Below are 21,034 nucleotides of genomic sequence, written 5' to 3' on the forward strand. Positions count from 1 at the left end.
ACCAACCCGTGACGAGATCCTATTTCCAGGCCCATAACAGTTTCTTAGGAGAGTGCATGACTTGGCTTATAACCCCAACTGAATAGGCAACTGGACGGGTCATGGACAAATAAATCAGCTTTCCCACTAACCTTTGGAATTGTTTCACATCTTTCAGAGGTTCACCATCACAATCACCCAACTTGTGATCAACATCCATGGGAGTATCTATTGGCCTTGCGCCTAATTTGCTATGTCTTGTAATAGATCAAAGGTGTATTTCCTTTGAGAAATGAAGATACCTCTTTCTGAGCGAATTGTTTCAATTTTTGTATTTCTAAACTCCAATTTCTTGTAATGATGATATCATCCGCATACACTATCAATACAGCAACCTGTTCCTGACATCTCTTCACAAAGAGTGTGATCAGACTAACATTGTTTGAAGCCTACCTGTTGAACTGCCATGAAACTTACTGAACCAAGCTCTGGGAGATTGTTTTAAACTGTTACGAAATCATAGGCTGTAAATATGTAGTATTAGCCCAATTAGGAATAGCTTGATTATAGGAATTATTCTTTCTTTGATTTTCTTCCTATTTTAGTATCTACAAGGCTGTATGATTTTCTTCCTTCTTTGTATCTGCAAGCCTGTATGATTTTCTTCCTTTTTAGTATCTACAAGGTTGTATATATATGTACTACTTTCTCAATAGAAAGACATCAATTTCTTCCAATTCTTGTTCTATCACATGGTATCAGAGCTGGAGACACCAATTCCAGTCTGAAACTAATTTCTGGTTTTCTTCCCTCTGCTGCCCAAGTGAGCAGCTTTGAATTCTTTACGTTGCCCAAGTGAGCAGCAGCTGCGATCTCTAGGTCACCCATTCCGAGTGACATCTGCATCTCACCGCCCCTACCAGTGGAAGCGGAATCCCAGATCGGCCTACCCACCTTCACCCATCTCTTCTTCACTTTGATCGGGAGAGGACTTTCAAGTCTGCAACAGGTCGGAGAGTAGCACAGCAGCCTCGGTGTTACTCCTGTGGTGTTTGTTTGCCCATCAGGAAAATCTTTCTTCTCTGTTCTTTTTATACAGTTGATATTTCGGTGCTGCTAGTTGTGGTTTCTTGTTGTTTGGGTGTTGCATCTGCTGCCGATTCTGTTTAAGTGTGTTTTATTGGCTTTGTTGGTTGTTAAAAGTTTATTTTCCTGTGTTTATGATGGCGGTTGAACAAAAGAACTTGGCTATGCCTAGTGTTATCCCCATACTGTCTAAGATCACTGAACAAAAACTAAACGGAACTAATTATTTAGACTAGAGTAAGACTGTTCGTTTGTATTTACGGAGTATCTCTAAGGACAACCATCTGACTAAGGACTCTCCTACTGATGAGACCCGCACTGAATGGCTAAGGATTGACGCTCAAGTGTTTTTGCAAATCTGCAATTCTATTAAGAATGAGTATGCCGGTCATGTCTCTTACTGTGAGTTTGTAAAAGAACTAATGGAATATTTGGCTTTTATGTTCTCTGGTAAAGAAAATATTTCCCATATTTTTTATGCTTGCAAGACATTTTATCGGGCTGAACAACAGGATCAATCTCTTCAGACCTATTTCATGAATTTTAAACGCACTTAAGAAGAATTGAACGCCTTGTTACCTTTCAGTACTGATATCAAAGTTCAGCAGACTCAACGTGAACAGATGGCTATTATGAGTTTTCTGGTTGGTCTTAATCCTCAATTTGATGGTGCTAAGTCACAAATTCTATCTAATTCTGAGATTACTTCTATAAAAGAGGTCTTTACTAGGGTCCTTCGTACAGATACTGGTTCCCATACCTCACCTGTACAACAACCTAGTGCACTTGTCAGTCAGAATAGTAGCAGAGGTGGCAGTAATAGTGGTTGGAATGCTGGAACTCAGGCCATAGGGGGAGTAGTTTGCTACTATTGTCATGAACCAAGACACACTAAAAGGACTTGCCAGAAGTTGCTAAAGAAAAACCAAAAGCCTTCTGGGTCCCAGTCAGCTCATGTTGTAACTAGGAATGATGCTCCTCATCCATCGTCAAATCAGACCATTACAATTTCTGCAAATGAGTATGCAAAATTTACCCAGTATCAAGAGGCATTAAAGAACTCATCTCAATCCATCACTGCTCTTGCTGAGTCAGGTAAAACCAATACATGTCTTCTTTCTTCTTCCTCTCAGTGGGCCATTGGTTCTGGTGCAACAGATCATATGACAGGTAATCCTAATCCCTTTTCCACTTTCCAATCACACACTTTTCCTTCTTCGGTCACCTTAGCAGATGGTTCTATTTCTTCTGTCCTTGGTTCTGGCACTATCAATCCCACACCAACACTTTCTTTGTCATCCGTATTGAGTTTACCAAAATTTTCTTTTAATTTGGTATCTGTTAGCAAACTCACTCGTACTCTTAACTGTTGTATCCCATTCTTTCCTGATCATTGTCTGTTTCAAGATCTTATGACGAAGAGGATTATTGGTAAAGGACGAGAATCAGGAGGTTTGTACATTTTGGATACCCAGGAACCTCAGACCATTGCCTGTTCCAGTACTTTATCTCCTTTTGAAGCTCATTGTCGGTTGGGGCATCCATCTTTACCTTTGTTAAAGAAGTTATCTCCTCAGTTTCATGATGTATCTTCTTTAGATTGTGAGTCTTGTCAGTTTGCAAAACACCATCGTCTACCGTCTACTTCTCGAGTTAATAAAAGGGCTAGTCATGCTTTTCAGTTAGTACATTTAGATGTTTGGGGACCTTGCCCTATTATTTCGATATTCTGTTACCTTTGTGGATGATTTTTCTCGTATGACTTGGCTTTATTTAATGAAATCTCGTTCTGAGTTGCTTTCACATTTTAAAACCTTTTGTGCTGAAATAAAATCCCAGTTTGATGTGTCTATACAAACATTGCGAAGTGATAATGCCAAAGAGTATTTCTCTGATTCCTTCCAGACTTACATGGCTCATAATGGAATTCTCCATCAATCATCTTGTGTTGATACTCCATCTCAAAATGGAGTGGCTGAGAGAAAAAATAGACATCTTCTTGAAACTGCCAGGGCTCTTTTATTTCAAACACATGTTCCTAAACAGTTTTGGGCTGATGCAGTTTCTACAGCGTGTTTTTTGATTAATCGCATGCCTTCCACTGTTCTAAATGATCAGATCCCTTATAAGATTCTGTTTCCTAATAAATCTGTGTTTCCTGTTGAACCTCGTATCTTTGGATGTTCTTGTTTTGTTCGTGATGTTCGTCCGCAGGTTTCCAAATTGGAAACCAAGTCATTAAAATGTGTCTTCCTGGGATACTCTCGTCTCCAAAAAGGGTATTGGTGTTTTTCTCCTCTCTTTACTGCTCCATGAACATCTTCCTTTCTTTACTGCTCCATCTACACCTGTGTATCCACAAGAGGATGATGATCTACTAGTGTATCATGTCACTGGTCCAGACGCTAGTGTTGTTCCAATACCCCCACCACCACCTTCTCAACCAAAACTACCTATTACTCAAGTCTATTCTCGACGACCTAATCCTCCTGTGACAAGTCCGGCACCGGTCTCTTCTTCGTCATCGGATCCAATGCCCAGTGATATTGATCTACCTATTGCTCTTCGGAAAGGTAAACGTCGGCGTACTTATCCAATTTCCTCTTATGTTACCTATGATCATTTGTCCTCTACTTCTTGTTCGTTTGCTGCCTCTCTTGATTCTGTAGGGATTCCCAAAACTGTTCACCAGGCTTTATCCCATCCTGGGTGGTGTGATGCCATGCTTGAGGAAATGAATGCCTTGACTGAGAATGGTACTTGGGATCTGGTTGATTTACTTGCTGGTAAGAAAGCGGATGGATCAGTGGCTCGCCTGGTGGCCAAAGGCTATGCACAGACATATGAAGTGGACTATTCTGATACTTTCTCCCCTGTGGAAAAATTGGCTTCAGTTCGATTATTTATTTCTCTAGCAGCTACATATGATTGGCCACTTTACCAGCTTGATATTAAAAATGCTTTCCTGCATGGAGTTCTTAAGGAGGAGGTTTATATGGAGCAACCACCTGGGTTTGTTGCTCAAGGGGAGTCTGGGAAAGTTTGTTGTCTTCAAAAATTACTGTATGGACTAAAACAGAGTCCTCGAGCTTGGTTTGGAAAATTCAGTCAGGCAGTAAAGAGGTTTGGGATGAGGAAGTGCAAATCTGACCATACTGCTTTCTATAAGCAATCCACATTTGGCATCATCCTTGAAATCCTTCTTGCAGAGCCAGTTCAATACTAAAGATTTGGGGCACCTAAAATACTTCTTGAGGATTGAGGTGGCAAGGAGTAAAAGTGGCATTTTCCTGTCTCAGATGAATTATGTTTTGGACCTATTAACAGAAACTGGGAAACTGGGAGTCAAACCATGTAGTAATGTAGTACTCCAAAGCTTCCTAACCAGCAACTCACAAAGGATGGAGATGCTTTTGATGATCCTGAACGATATAGAAGATTAGTTGGAAAGTTGAACTATCTCACAATGACTCGTCCAGACATTGCTTACTCAGTTAGTATTGTAAGTCAATTTATGTCCTCTCCTACAGTACATCATTGGGCAACCTAAGAACAAATCTTGTGTTACTTGAAAGGAGCTCCTGGACGGGGGATACTATATCGGAATCATGGTCACAGTAACATTGAGTGTTTTTCTGATGCGGACTGGGCAAGTTCCAAAATTGATCGAAGGTCCACTACTGGCTATTGTGTTTTCGTTGGTGGTAATCTGGTTTCGTGGAAGAGTAAGAAGCAAAATGTGGTATCGCAATCTAGTGCAGAATTTGAGTATAGAGCAATGGCACAAGCTTCGTGTGAGGTTATGTGGGTTTCTCAACTCTTAACTGAGGTCGGTCTTAAAGTCTCAGTTCCAACGAAGCTATGGTGCGATAATCAAGCTGCGATTCATATTGCTTCGAATCCAATTTTTCATGAACGAACTAAACATATTGAGGTAAACTGTCATTTTGTTCGTGAGAAAATTCAACAAAACTTGATCTCTACAGCATATGTGAAGACTGGAGAGCAGTTAGGTGATATCTTTACAAAAGCACTTAAGGGAGCTCGGATTTCTTATATTTGTAACAAGCTAGGCATTGTTGACATCTATGCTCCATCTTGAAGGGGAGTGTTACGAAATTATAGGCTGTAAATATGTAGTATTAGCCCTATTAGGAATAGCATGATTATAGGAATTATTCTTTCTTTGATTTTCTTCCTATTTTAGTATCTACAAGGCTGTATGATTTTCTTCCTTTTTTGTATCTGCAAGGCTGTATGATTTTCTTCCTTTTTTGTATCTGCAACGCTATATGATTTTCTTCCTTTTTAGTATCTACAAGGCTGTATATATATGTACTACTTTCTCAATAGAAAGACATCAATTTCTTCTAATTCTTGTTCTATCACATAAACCATAAAGAAACTTTCTCAGCTTGCACACCTTATTTTCACTTCCTTTGGCATAGAATCCAGGGGGTTGAACCATGTATACTTCCTCCTCTAGGTCACCATTTAAAAAAGCATTCTTTATGCCCAATTGATGCAATTCCCAATCAAGGTTAGGAGCTAATGACAAGAGGACCCTAATTGAGTTCATCTTAGCTATTGGAGCAAAAGTCTCATCATAGTCAACCTCGTACACTTGAGTGTACCCTTTGGCTACTAATTTTGCTTTGTACCTTTCAACTGTCCTGTCTGGCTTGTGTTTAACTATAAACACCCACTTACACCCCACCGAGTCTTTCCCCCTTAGAAGATCCACCAATTCCCAAGTTTGATTTTTATGAAGGGCATTAATCTCCTCCTTCATAGCATCTGTCCATTCAGGACATTTTAAGGCTTCTGCAACATTTTTGGGAATAGGAATGCAATCAACTGTAGATAGAAAGGCTCGGTATGAGGGGGAAATGTGATCATAGGAGACATACTGGGTAATGGGGTGTTTGGTAGTGCATGACCTGACTCCCTTTCTTTGAGCAATAGGAATGTCAAGGTCATCAACAGTAGGAGTAGGAGTATCAGTAGGTGCAATAGGGTTTGGACTTACCTCCTGGGAGTCTAACAGTGTCAGTTGCTCAATGTTTGGCTACTCCACATCTCTATCAAATTGCTGATCTCTACGGCGTGTATGTTGGAAGACACGAAAGGGAGCAAGGTCTGGAATAGAAGGAAGAGAGATTTGGCGGACCTAAACCTGCTTCTCCTCTTCCACACTACTACTCTCCCCCTGAGGAGAAGCAGGGAAGAACGGTTCAGACTCAAAGAAGGACACATCCATAGACACAAAAAACTTATGACTAACGGGATCAAAGCACTGATACCCTTTTTGAGATGAGGGATACCCCAGAAAGATACAAGGAATGGAGCGAGAGTCTAACTTACCTCGAGACGGAGAAAAATCATGGACAGGCACGACAACCAAAAACTCTCATGGGAATGGAAAATAAAGGGGACTGAGGGAACAACAACTGATGAGGGGCCATGTAGTTCAGCACTCTGGAGGGCATGCGATTGATGACATAAGCAACTGCAAGTATAGCATCCATCCAAAACCTTTTTGGAACATTTATGTGTAACATCATCCCGCGAGCTACCTCAAGGAAGTGTCTGTTTTTTCTTTTGCAACACCATTTTGTTGTGGTGTTCTTGCGCATGAGCTCCTATGAATAGACCCGTGGGAGGCAAAGAACTCATTGAGCTCACCATTGCAATATTCTTTTGCATTGTCTGATTGGAAGATCTGTATTTCAACATGGAATTGCGTAAATACCATCCTCTGGAAGTCTTTAACAATCTTTGAAACTTCATCTCTACTACGCAGAGGAAATACCCATGTATAGCGAGAGAAGTCATTGATCAATGTGATAAAGTACTTATATCCACCCTCAAAGATTATAGTAGTAGGCCCCCATACATCAGAATACACAACATGAAAAGGAACACTTGATCTTTTATTATTTGAGTGAGAAAAGTTGTTCTACATTGTTTGCTCAACTGACACGTTTGACACTGGAACTCTGAAACTGAACATGACCTAAATAAAACCGGAAACAAAGACTTTACTATTTCAAAAGAAACATGATCTAACCGACTGTGCTACAAAAAAATTTGACTCTTATTTGATTGGCTATATGAATCTGAGGATGACACCGAGAGACCAACTTTGTTGTCGAGAATGTAGAGACCATCCACTAGGCTCCCTCTACCAATCGTCCTCCCAGAAGTTAGATCCTGAAAAACACATGAACCAGGAAAAAAGGTTACACTACAGTTTAAAGAGTTTGTGAAACTACTAATTGAAAGTAAATTTACAGGAAGTTGAGGGACATGCAATACACAATTCAGGTTAAGGCCATGGGAAAGAGATATTGATCCTTGGCTTGCAATGGAGGAGAATGATTCATATGCAAGCCTCACTTTATCCCTTCCTGACAAAAGGCTATAAGTCTGAAACAAGTTCAGCTTACCGGTCATGTGGTTAGAGGCCCCTAAGTCAATGATCCAAGAGGAACCAGTGGTAGTAGTGACATGGAATGCAGAAACCGCATTACCTGATGTAGATGCAAATGAAGTAGAAAGAGTACCAGTGACTAAACTATCCATCTGTCGCAAAGCCATACCATATGACTCCAAGTGGTCTCTAAAGGAATTCATGATATCTTCCTTGGGGTCAGAATTAGTAAGGTGGTCCCGGGTAGTACCAACAACCTGAGTATCTTGGGTTGCCACATGTGTTGCATTATGTGTTGTGTTCGTCTTCTTCTGACCATGCCCCTTACCCTGTTCTTAGTTCTTCACTGCCCACTTGGGTTTCCCGTGAATGTCCCAACATGTCACGTGTATGTCATTAGCACTGACAATGGGTACAAAACAACTTGCCTTTATCAACAGCCTTCTTGGTGTCACTTTTCTTCCCCATGTTGTTATTACTCAATGCAGCCAATGAAACTTGTTGCTCCCCCTCGGTTGTAACCATCACACTCCGCCTACTTTCTTTAGATTGAACAAGGGCATATACCTCGTGAACCGATGGCAACTCTTTACTTCTTAAGATTTGAACTCTCAAGGGTTCATAGACAGGGTTCAGTCCCAACAAGAAGGCAAACACACGCTGTTGAGAAACCAGCTTCCTGTAGGCCTTAGCATTATCATCATGTTTCCACTCTATAGCCTGATAATGATCCAATTCTTTCCATACGGATGAAAGGGCTGAATAATAGGTAGACAAACTACGATTTCCCTGTTTACAGGTTGAGGATTCAGCTTGCAACTGGTAAACACTGGCATAATGCCTTTGCTCAGAATAGGTGGTTTTGGCCCGTTCCCAAATCTCACTAGCAGTGTCTGCCTACATAAAGTTCTTCTTCACATCAGGTTCCATGGCTGCAAGGAGCCAAGACATCACCATACTATTTTCTTGGTCCCACCTATCATGTTCAGTTGTCTCACTCTTGGGTTCTTTCACCCTTCCATTTATGAAACCATCTTTTCCCCTTGCTGTTACATAAAGTTTTACACTTTTAGCCCACTCCAGGTAGTTTAGACCATTTAGAGGGGTAATGGGCATGGGAAACATCATGTTTTCACTTCCCATACCAGCTATGTTGCGGGCTGGTGTAACCCCCAATGAAGTTGAATCATAGTTTGCCATAGAGTACTGCTGAATCAGACCAAATCCCACACAACTACACAACAGCCACAATCAGAATACCGATCCCCAACAAATTTACTTCTGGAATGTGGAAAAACAAAGAACTGCTGAAATCAACTCAGTGATGGTTCAGCCATTAAAACAGCACAGTAATCAGTTCAGCACCAGCCGTTAGAATAGTATACTAGCAGTTCGATACAGCACATGCAATCTAACAGTTCAGCATCTAAACGAAGGTTAAAAACCAAAAAAGTAAGGCCTTCACACCATTGGCCATAGAAAAACATGAACACATACCCTGTCCAGCACCTGTACGAAGGTGCCAACCCAGAAATTAACCTCACAGCATCGAACAGATAAGGAAGGGAGTCTTTACTGCATCACCCTTCTTCTGCTAGGGTCTCCTTGGTGTTATGACCAAGGAAGAACACAAAGGAAGAGCCGCAAGTGGCCTGCTAGGGTTTCTCTGTCTTCCACGTCCAAGAAATCAAAGAAGAAAGAGGACGAAGAAGTTCAGATGGGAGAAACAGGTTTTTATAGCCCAGAACCTTGCTCTGATACCATGTAATCATTCATGGAGAGAGAGAAACGAGAGAGAGAAAGATAAGAGAAGAGAAGAGAAGAGAGAAAAGAGAAGAGGAAGATATGATTGAGAGACACGAACCAAAAAACTATTCTGGCTGCCGCTAGTTTAGTTATTTATATTAACTTAATATAAAAGGAATGGAGATCACAAGTATGCCCCTAGTGGCACTCCCTAGTAACAAACTAATAAAAAGGAAAGAAACTAACTGGCTGACAGCATCTTAGGCTAACAGCACACTAACAGCAACTGTAAAATAACAATTAAATAATCCTCACAACATTTTACAATGTTTCCACCATGCCTATAATTTTTACAATATTTCCATACGATATTTTCAACATTTGCAACATGTTTCCTTTATTTGGATGACCAAAATTTCCACCGACATCGACATTTTAAACCTTTGTATTCAGGACCAAGGTTTTTAAAACCAGACCGGACAGGGAACTGTTTTGGGGTCCGGTTCCCAGGTCGAACAGTCCAATCGTCCGGTCCAACCATCCGGTCCAAACAAATGGCCCGCTCTGACAAAATAAATAAATAAATAAACAGAAAACGGACAAAAACAGTTGTTTGGGTCGACGGTTCGACCACCCGGGTCAGCAGTTCACTGACCAAATCAATGGTTTTTGCCAAAAAGGCAACTTTAGGGTGAAATTGAACCGATCATTTGACCAGTTCCTGGTTTTCTGGTCCGGTCCGGTTTTGAAAACACTGTTCAGGACCTTTAGGGGAAGGTGATTCATTAAAGGCTGAACTATTAACACTGCTACAAAGGTTAAAACTTGCCAACCAAGCAGATCTTAAAAACTCTGAAGTTGAAGGGGACTCAAAACTAGTATATCATGGACTAATACAAGGGGTAATGCTCCTTAGATTTATGGAAGCCTAGCAAGGGAAATCAATGCCTCTTTCACATGGATCGGGAGAACTGCAAATGGGATGGCTGATTCATTAGCCAAACAGGGAGTTCATAGGCAGCAGCTTCTCTGGGCTTTATTGTAACACTTTGTGGTGCAATGTCTGTTTTCTATTTTGCTGTAATTTTTTATCTGTTTCTCTTAATTGAATAGAAATATTCTTTGCTGATCAAAACAAAATATATCACTAAAGGTATTTTAAAAGTATTAATGATATAGAGTGCATCTAGAAATATCCATGCAGTATTTGGTATCAAACACTAAACATGTACAGGAATCTGGTATAATAGCTTAATAACAGGATTGCAATGATTCATTAATGAGACTTGTTTTAGGCATGTTCTATAGGAGGAAAGCAATAGTATAATCTCATTGGAAGGAAATGTAGTTCTATGAATATGTTGTACACCCTGTGTAACAATATTCTCCAAAGAGAAATATAATATACTAATGAGTAATGAGAAAGCATTTATGTCCATACGGACCTGATCTGATATCCAAACTTCCTTTAGCCCATGAGTTGCTGCTATGATTGTCAGCTCTGCACACCTTTCTGATGAAACACGCTTCTGGCAAATAACACAAGTAGGATTAGAATGGAAAAAACTACAAAACAGAAAAAGGAAAGAAAATATCAAAGAACTGAACATACATGTGCATTAGTGGATATGCTAGAACCCTAACAAGTGGCAACTAATATAAAGATCTAAGTTCTAGTAAGCTGGAGTATACCCAATAGGACCAGACGTCGAATGGTTTATAGTAACTAATGTGCTAATTTTATAAGTCAATATAAGAATCCTATTATTATTCTTTTTTGGGCATTCAACTTGCAACCCTTGCTCTCTACAAACTTAACTATAGGATTCTCACCTTTATCTGCCTCCTTTACAAACTTCTTCCTGTTCTGTCATCTTTATTGGCTGCCATTAATTGGAACCCTCTCCCCATTCTAGAGACATATATTGCTTTTTTTATCAATAACAAAATATTTCATTAAATAAATAAGAATAAGGATACAAATGGAGGAGGCGTATAATGTTCCTCTCCTTGATCTCTTTTCACTATTATACCCATTGCCCATATCCAAACCCGTGTCTCTAAACCATACCCATACCCAAAATCCAAATCCATAGCCATCCAACCCAGTAAGTTAAAACATGAATTGAGAATACAAGTTTAAACATGTGATTAGGGAAGTGGAGAAGATTGCAAAGGAGGTTGAGGCTGAATTTAAATGGGTCCGAAGAAGTGCAAATGGTTTAGTTGATGGTTTAGCAAAACAAGGGGCATTGAGACAACAATATTTTGGGCTGCACTGTAATAAGGGATAGAATAGAGTGATAAAAGGGGATCAACAGTCCCATCACCAAGTTGTATAAACTGTTTACAATCTGAATTTTAATAAAATACATGTTTACTGATAAAAAAAATACAATTTCCATTAACCTTGGTGTTGGAGCTTTTTGGAATTGAAGAATGTAAAATGACAACATTTATCTTGAAGATTGAGAAGTACATAGTCACTAAGAAATGAATTGAGAGTTAAATTGTACTCTTCTAGGATAATTAGTTAGAAAGAAGTAATTAAGTTTTAACACTGATTTTCTTCAGTCTTCCCTAGCGAGAAAGCTTGCCAATATAAAGGGATACACTAATTTGTTTTCAACGGTGAATGAATTAAGCATTTTCCTTAATCACTGTGTGCCTTGGTGCCATGACTCAATTTCTTAGACGTGTGACTCCAATCTAGAATTAGTGTTCTAAGGTGAAATAGCAAAGACTCTAAGTCAAGGCTGTGTGACTCAGCCGTCTACTCTTTCTCAAAACCCTATTTATATCCAACAGTTATCAGGTTTCATAACCATGCTGGATAATTGGCTTGTCCACCATCAAACAATATAAGCCTAAATTAAGCCAAAATTACAATACTGCCCTCCAAGACATAAAGGCTATGTTCGGTTCTGTGGGCATTTACTGAAAAAACACCGCCACATTGGTGACACATAGGCATTGGCGTTTATTACATATGAAACCACTGTTTGGTTTCACCATTTATCAAATAAACACTGAAAAACTGAAACACTTTGATTTATGTGCATGGGGCATTTGGGGAAACGTCAAATTCTCATTTCCCCCAATGCCCCAGCATTTCTTGAAATGAAATGCTTATGTGGCATACTTTAAGGGGTGCTAATCTGAGGTGGAAAGTAAAAAACGTTTAAAGTAATACCCAACAAAACAAAAAAAGCAACAAATGTTTAAAGCAAAGCAGTACAAACAAACATTTATAAATGGGTCATCTATAAACACCCACGGAACCAAGCATATACAAAACATTTACAAGAACACTAGTAATGTTTCTACAATTAGCTAACAGCATCTTTATATTTTAATTGCCCTTTACCCCATCGGGCAGCATAAGCATCTTTAATCTCCAAGTCAGCCTAATTCTTTACCACTTGTTCATGATCTGGCCTAGTGAACCATCACCACTCATCAGAAAAAAAAGCAAGTATATTCCTGCAATGATACCCCTTACCAATACAGTTTCAGCTTGGACAAGATCAGCAACTTGCAAATATGTTTTCACTTTGGACCAGATCAGCTAGCATATGCAGATCCCTTGGTCAAAAGTTCTATAACTAGGCAGTGCACTTTTGCAAAGGAAATCGTTAATTGCTCTTCTTTTATCTATCCTAACTCCTAATATAACTCTACTTTGTACCAAATTTTTTGATTGCTTGTAGAGAGACTGCGCCAAATGGGCCCTAGTGCATTATTTTCTTGTTATTAGTGCTTCTTACATGTTTTGTTTGATAATGGGCCTTTATCTTTATGGGCATATTAATAATTTTTATTTCCTTTAGGTGTGTTGATGAGCTGGCAGCCTTCTTAGGGCAGACTTGTAATTAGTTCTAATTAAGTGAGATTAATAAAAGGATTAGAGAGAAACGAGAAAAGACATCGAACTCTCTTCTCCTCCCTTCTCCATCTTCTTCTTTCTTTTCTACTGTTTTCTTCTTCTCTCTTCTTTTCTTGATATAATCAGAGATTATTTTCTAGTTTTTAGTGGACTGAATCACATCTTGGTATTAGAGCACCTCTTCCTTTCTTCCTTTCTTCCTTTCTTTTTTCTTTCTTTTCCCATACACCCTTCGATTAGAAGAGTGTATGAAGAGATAAGTTGCTGATGTTCAGAGAACATTTGTGCCTAGTTGGTAGAGGGTTTGGGAAGCTCTTATAGGAGTGGTTGCTTCTTCTCCCTTTTCACCCAAGTAGCCAAGTGCAATGAAACCTTAATTTTGGGTCCTATAGGTACTGGACTAACCTCAATTAGGTCCATAGAGACTAAAACCTTGTGTTTTGACTTTCGTTTGATCAATGGAGCAATCTGAAAGTGAGACGAAGCAGATCCCGGTGTCCGGGGTTGGTCCAGTAGGTTCCATTTTGGCTGGAATGACCACAATTAAACTGGACGGTACAAATTACTTGGCTTGGGCACAATTTATAAGGATTTATGTTTGTACTTTGTAGTGAGGTAAACTAGGGTATCTCACAGGAATTAAGGAGAAACCGACAAAGACTGATCCATGAAAAATTGATATAGGAGAACTACACAGTGGTTGTATGGTTAGTCAACTCTATCCAACCTCACAAAAGTTAGCATTACCTCTAGATGACTTCGGCCAAGGAAATTTGGGATAGTGTTATAGAAACATATTCTTAGAAATTGAATGTTACAAGAGCCTATAAGTTGAAGAATGATGTGAACAATCTGAGATAGGGGAGAAGAGCATAGTTGTTTACTATTCTATGTTGAAGTCACTATGGTAGGAGATTGATGTAATGGAGACTATTGCATGGGAGAGCACCATGGATGCAAAGACATTTAGGAAACTAATAGAAAAAAAAATAGGGTTTTTGAGTTTCTCACAAGACTCAACCCTGAGTTTGACATTACGCGGCAAAATATTCTAGCCAAAGATGAAGTAACCCTTCTATTATGAGTTGTGAAGAGAGTAAGTAGAAAGTACAGTTACAGGGACCACCTCTAGAGCATTTTGCACATGATGGGATAAAGCCAAAGGGGTCGACTAAGGAAAAAGATGTGATATGTGAATACTGCAAGAAACCAAAACATACCAAGGACACTTGTTGGAAACTACATCCAGATCTTCTCCCAAAAAGGTTTCAGAACAACAACAACAACAATTCTAAGAAGAATGGTTACACTAGGAATCCTAAGAAAGAAAATGTTGCTACTATACCTAAAGGCAGAAATAGAGAAAGTGAGAAGTCTACTATGGAGCAACTGGCAATAGTAAAGGAAAATTTTGAAAGGTATAGGAGACTAATTAATCACTTGGAAACTACAATTGCAGCATCCAACTCCTCAAGCAACACCTCTTCATCTGCATTTGCTCACTCAAGTATTTGTGCTTCTACAAATCATGCTACTATTTCAACTAATCATAAATTCCTTTGGACTATTGATTCTGGTGTATCAGACCATATGACAAGCATATTTGACCTTTTTGTTCATATCAGCTCCTTTCTGGCAGATAGAAGATATCCCTTGTTGATGGGTCTCTTGCTTCCATCTCCGGTAAAGGGGATATCAAAGCCTCTAAATCCCTTGTTTTATCGTTTGTTCTTCATGTTCCCAAACTTAACACCAACCTTTTATATGTTAGTAGTTTGACTAAACCCATGAAATGTATCATAACCTTTTTTCCTACTCATTGTGTTTTTCAGGACAAAAAATCTCAAAGGACGATTGGAAGTGGCCTAGTGATTTAAAAGTGCAAGGGCCAATTTGCCCAAGGCACAAGCTGAGGAGTGTGCCTTTTTTAAGCAAGGCGTAAAAATACAAAAAAAAGTGCTAAAAAATAAAAAGGTCAAAAATTCAAAAAATATTAAACATAATATTAATAAAACTATAAACCTAAATATTAAAATAAATATTTTATAAAACCTATTGTCTAAAATTAAAATACATAAACATAACATGTAAAGAGTATTCAAATGAAAATTTAAAAATAAAATCAAACATATAAAGAATTTTCAAGCATGTAAAACCCACAAATCTCTTTTTTTCTTCAATTACATTACTTCAAGTAGATAAAGTGATGTAAAACATATTGCATTTTGATTCTACGCCACCTTTGTACCACGCCCCTCGAGGCAAGCCTAAACAAATCCATGTTAGGGTCTTAAATTCTTAACTCTCACATAAAAATAATGATTTTATAACTTTAATTTCCTTTTAAGAAGATATTTTATTAAAATGAATGAATGAATAACATTAGCAAACAAAGGGTGTGCCTTTTGAAAGGGCTGTGTCTAGGATCCAAGCGAGGCGCATACCCTAAAAATGTGCCTCACCTACGCGCGCCTTTTAAAACACTGGAGTGGCCATGAGGCGAATGGAATATACTTGCTAGACACACCTGATAGAAGTCTTGGACCACCTCATGGAGTAGTTATGGAGTTTATTTCATCAAATCCGCTGATAGAGTCATGTTATGTCATTTACATTTTGGTCATTTGTCTTTTTTTTGCTTTCAGTGATTTGTTTCTAGAAACATTTAAGGGAATCTCTATCAAGTCTTCATTGTGAGTCATGTGAACTTGCAAAATATTGTAGATATTCATATTCAACGAGTAATAAAAGATCAGTTTCTCTTTTCCATATTGTACACTTTGATGTATGGGGGCCATATCATTTATCTACTATGGGAGGTAACAAGTATTTTATCCTTTTCATTGATGATTTATCTCGCTATACTTGGATTTACCTAATGAGATCCCGAATACCAACTATTGTGTAGAAGTTTCATGAACTTATTCTTACCTAGTTTAATACTCGGATCAAAATATTCCAATCTGATAATGCTAAGGAATATTTTAAGAAGAACCTTTCCTACTTTGATACCTTTGTTGTCATTCATCAAAGTTCTTGTTCCTACACTCCACAATAGAATGAAGTGAAGAAAAGAAAGAACATTCAAGTGGTTGAGGATGTTAACAAACTCCTCTTTGCATCTCACGTTCTTATTAAGTTTGGGGGGTTGTTGTCCTTATAGCTACATACCTGATAAACTATATGCCTTTCTAGGTTATGGGTTTCAAAACCCCCTTTAGCCTTCTCTTTTTGGATGAGGATCTCTTCTCTCTCCCTCTCCGAGTTTTTGGGTGCACTTACTATGTTCATGTTCACAGTCATCAGAGACATAAATTTGAGCCTAAAGCACACAAGTGTGTCTTTCTAGAATATACCTCAACACAAAAGGGTTGTTACTGTTCTAATCAAGTCCATGAAACCCGCTTTGTTTCTAGGGATGAAACATTTGCAGAGTCTGTCCCTTTCTTTGTCCATTCTCTTGAGGGGGAGCATTCAAAGGAATTATTTGCTATGTCCCCAGTTGTTCCTCTTCTAATTCCTCTTGAGTCTTCTATTGAGTCTCCTTCACATGTTCCAGCCCCCCTCCTCTAGCTCATCCTCCCACATTCATTTCTCATCCTATTGTCTAAAGGTGGTACCAAAGACAAAGATTTAGGTATGAGCAAGTTATTTCCCCTTCTTCGACTAAATTTCTTGCATCTCCCATCACTACTGAGGTAACAAGATAGCCCTCCTCTACCCCTTCTAATACCTTCCCAAACCTTGATCTTTCTATTGCCCTTCGCAAGGGCAAACGGAAGTGTACGTCCCATTGCATCTCCAAACACCTGTCCTATAGCCTTCTTTCCCCAATCTATTATTCCTTTCTTGCCTTTGTTTTTACACATGCAATCCCCAAGTTTGTCCTAGAAGCCTTATCCAGACTAGAATGGAGGGATGCTATGATGACTAAACTAAATGCTTTGCACAAGAACAATACCTAGGAAATTGTTGACTTGCTTGAGGGGAAGGAACTAGTTGGTTGTAAATGGGTGTTCACTATCAAGTATCATTATGATGGAACTATTGAGAGGTTTAAGGCTTGTTTCGTTGCTAAAGGTTACACTTAGATGTATGGTATTGATTACTTGTAAACTTTTGCTCCTATGGCTAAAATGACTTCAATTCGGGTTTTGCTATCTCTAGTTGCTACTTTTGATTGGCCACTGTTGGTGTGAAAATTTTAATAAATTCTCATGCAACATAATTCACTTAATCAAGTGAATGAGTTTTTATTATTTTCGGTAAGGCCCATTCAGGAAATCATACGGATTGTTCCCCTTAATTACATCCCCATAAGAAAGTAGAGAACACCTTTTGATTCTAACTTGGAGAAATGAATGCATAGAACAAAAGAAAAGAACAATAGGATACTTGAAAAAGAACTTTTCATTTGCTTTTCTTTTACATCAAGTGTACAAGAATGACAAGAAAGAAAAAGAAAATACAATTAAGAAACTATACAGCAATACATTTCTCTTTTCTTTAATACAAAGAAAATTTCCTTCTCACTCCGTTCTTCATAATAAGTTGTAGTCAATCAGATGAAATTCTGATTGTAGACAGCCTTACTCGGAATTTTGCATACTAAAAGGGAACTATAGTCAATCAAATTGAATATTTGATTGTAGATGATTTTCGTCCCTCTGCTCTTCATTTTCATTTGAATGGAACCATAATCAGCCTTTGAGATTTAGACTGTAGATGGTTTACTCCCTAACTTTGTCTTGAAAGAGGGACCATAATCAACCAAGTAGAGGCACCTGGTTGTAGATGGTTTATTCCCCCCTACTCTTCATTTTCATTTGAAGGGAACCATAATCAGCCTTTGAGATTTAAACTGTAGATGGTTCAATCCCTAACTTTGTCTTGAAAGAACGACCATAATCAACCAAGTAGAGGCACCTGGTTGTAGATGGTTTATTTCCCTCTTTTTCCTTTCTCAATAGTAATAACAAAAGAGAGAAAAAGAAGGATACATAGCAGAAGGCATAAATAGGAAGTATTCACAGAGAGGACTTTCCTTTTCTCTACCTGTATTAGTGAGACTTTTCCTTCCTTGTCTTCCCTTGAGCACTTCTCTTTTCTTCTCTCCTTATCTTTGCTTTTCTTAAGAATCTATTGTGAAAATTTTCTCCGAAGAGTCTCTTCATGTGTATGTGTTTCTAGCTTCCCCTTAAGGAGCTTAAATAGGGAGTGGGGTGGTTATGTAACTACCCCTCCTCCTAGGTGGACACCTGTCCCTCCCACTTAAAGAGAGGGAACTCCCCACTTAAAGAGAGAGAACTCCCCACTTAAGAGGGGGAACTCCCATATGGGATACTTTTTTATAATTTTAATGATTTGGCTAGTAGACTAGCTAGCCCACTTATTACAAATTATTTGAATAAAAAAAATGACTTCAATAGCCACTTCACTGATTTAATGTTAAAAATGCCTTCTTGAATGGAGACCTGCATGAAGAGGTCTATATTTCTTTACCTCTAGGGGTGTATGACAAGGAAATGCAAGGAATGGTGTGTAAATTGAGAAATTCTCTTTATGGCCTCAAATAGTCTCCTAGAGCTTGGTTTCAGAGATTCTAAGCTACCCTTGTTACCTTTGGTTACACACAGACTCAGTCTAATCATACTCTATTTGTTAAGAGGAGAGATTCCTTGGTGACCCTTCTGATTCTTTATGTTGATGACATTGTGGTTATTGGTGATGACACCCAAGAAGTTGTTAATCTCAAAAGATTTCTTAACACTGAATTTGAAATCAAAGACAAGGGTGAACTTAGATATTTCTTGGGAATTGAAGTTGCTCAGTCTAAGGATGGTATCTTCATTTCTCAATGTATGTCCTTGATCTACTTACACTGATGCTGACTAAGCTAGATGTATTGATGATAGGAGATTCACTTTGGGATACTATGCTATGGTGGCAAGAAACATTGTTTCATGGAGGAGTAAGAAGCAGTCTATAATGAAAAGCCAATGATGTTATATTACGACAACCAGGCAGCTACCAACATTGCACATAATCCCGTCCAACATGACAGAACTAAGCACATAGAGGTTGATAAACATTTTATACCAAGAAGAGTTGCTTCAGGGGAAGTCTGCTTGCCATTTATTGCTTCTGAAGAACAGTTGGCTGATATTTTGACAAAAGGTGTTCCGAAAGAGAAGTTGATATACTATATAAGCAAGCTGGGCATGATTGATATCTATGCTTAGCTTGAGAGGGAGTGTAGAGAGATTGGGCCAAACAGGACCTAGTGCATTATTTTCTTGTTCTTAGTGCTTCTTACATGTTTTGTTTGATGATGAGTCTTTTTCTTTATGGATCTGTTAAATCTTTTTTATTTCTTTAAAGTGTGTTGAATTGGCCGCCCACTTAAGGGCAGACTTGTAATTAGTTCTAATTAAGTGAGATTAATAAAAGGATTAGAGAGAAAGGAGAGAAGACATCAAACTCTCTTCTCCTTCTCCCTTCTTTTCCATCTTCTTCTTTCTTTTCTACTGTTTTCTTCTATTCCTTTTTCTTTTCTTGCAATAATCAGAGATTATTTCCCAGATTTTAGTGGACTGAATCACATCTTTGCTAAATACTTATAACCCAGTAAAAGTCTTAAACATCCCCTGAGGTTTCTCTGAAATGCTAAAACCTCCCCTCTTTTCAAATTGGACTAAGACCTCCCCTGTTAAAGTTATGTCTAACAGAGTAATTAAAATGTTTCTTGTACCATTATTGATTCTTCAAATTTTTAAAATATTGGAAACCCTGTCACTAGAGAGTTTTGGGTATGAACATATATGTATTCTCAAGCACAAGCTAAGAAATAAAAAGATGAGCATTCGTAAGAAAAACAAGAGGAAATTTCTAAAAAAAAAGGAGATGCACCATTTTCAGACATCCATTGAGAAGAAATACCTCTTTCAATTTTTCCAATGCATAGCCCAAAGAAGAATCAGAGTTTTTTTTTTTATCAATAACAGAAACTTTATTAAGAATTATGAAGCTTTAGGTACAAAAAAGGGGGAGATAAAGAGTTTTATCTCCCCATCAGAAAATTACAATGAAAGAAGATTAAAAAATAGCCTCCCTATTCACCCCTTGCTTGGCCAACCCATCTGCAAAAAAATTAGCAGTCCTTTTCACCCAGCTGTATTGTATCTCAATGCCTCTACATAGCCATAAGAATTTTTTATTTTCATTATTGTAACTCCACAAGCCACTGTCCTCTTTCTTCAACCAGCTAATCACCACCTTTGAATCACCTTCCAAAATCAGCCGACTGATATTTAGTTCCCTTGCTCTTTGAACCCCTTCCAAAGCTACAAGGATCTCAGCCCTAAGAGAGTCTCCTTCTCCAATAGGGCTTGAGAACAGAGCAATAACAATCCCTTCCTCATTCCTGAAAACTCCCCCAATCCCAGAGGGCCATGTATTCCATATGCTACTGCCATCAAAATTCACTTTTATAAATCCGGAGGGAGGAGGGGACCACAAGGGACTAAGAGTCCTCTTACACAGAGTAGAGGTTGCTATCTCTTTCCAGTTTCTTAACAGGTCAGCAATAGGAAAGTCTGAGAACAGTTCCATAGTTTTTAGCCAGTGGGCAGCCCTTAAAAGTATTAGGTCTAATAGTTCTTCCAGGGATCTTTCCTTTTCTGAAAATATTCGAGAGTTTCTTTCCTCCCATAGTGACCAACACACAGCTGCCCTAATACTCCTCCACATCATCTTCCCTTGCTTCTTAGGCCATCTGAAAAACGAAGGGGAGAACAAACCTTGGACACTCTCAGGAGGGTTCCACGTACACCCAAAGCGAGAAAGTACCCACTCCCAAACAGTTTTAGTAACCTTACAAGAGACCAAAAGGTGGTAACCGGATT

At 38.6% G+C, this 21,034-nt stretch overlaps 1 protein-coding gene across 10 annotated transcripts in view; it reads right to left on the minus strand.

Moving 5' to 3' along the window:
- The window catches only part of LOC148845979 (NAD(P)-binding Rossmann-fold superfamily protein), a 70,559-nt gene that overhangs the window by 18,300 nt on the left and 31,225 nt on the right, over positions 1 to 21,034 (minus strand). For 5 of the 10 annotated variants that reach the window (XR_016101976.1, XR_016101974.1, XM_088953638.1 and 2 more), the window contains one exon: positions 10,690 to 10,770. Coding sequence is in view for 6 of the 10 variants with exons in the window: in XM_088953638.1 (XP_088809764.1) it covers positions 10,690 to 10,770 (81 nt within the window). In the remaining 4 variants the exon portion in view is untranslated. Of the gene's footprint in view, positions 1 to 10,689; positions 10,774 to 21,034 lie in introns of all 10 variants that reach the window. The other 5 variants (XR_016101975.1, XR_016101973.1, XM_088953637.1 and 2 more) reach the window with 1 other exon arrangement.

This window comes from Nelumbo lutea, chromosome 7 (genome assembly GCF_056320005.1).
Source record: "Nelumbo lutea isolate HS-2025 chromosome 7, American lotus-T2T, whole genome shotgun sequence".
Taxonomy (NCBI): Eukaryota; Viridiplantae; Streptophyta; class Magnoliopsida; order Proteales; family Nelumbonaceae; genus Nelumbo; species Nelumbo lutea.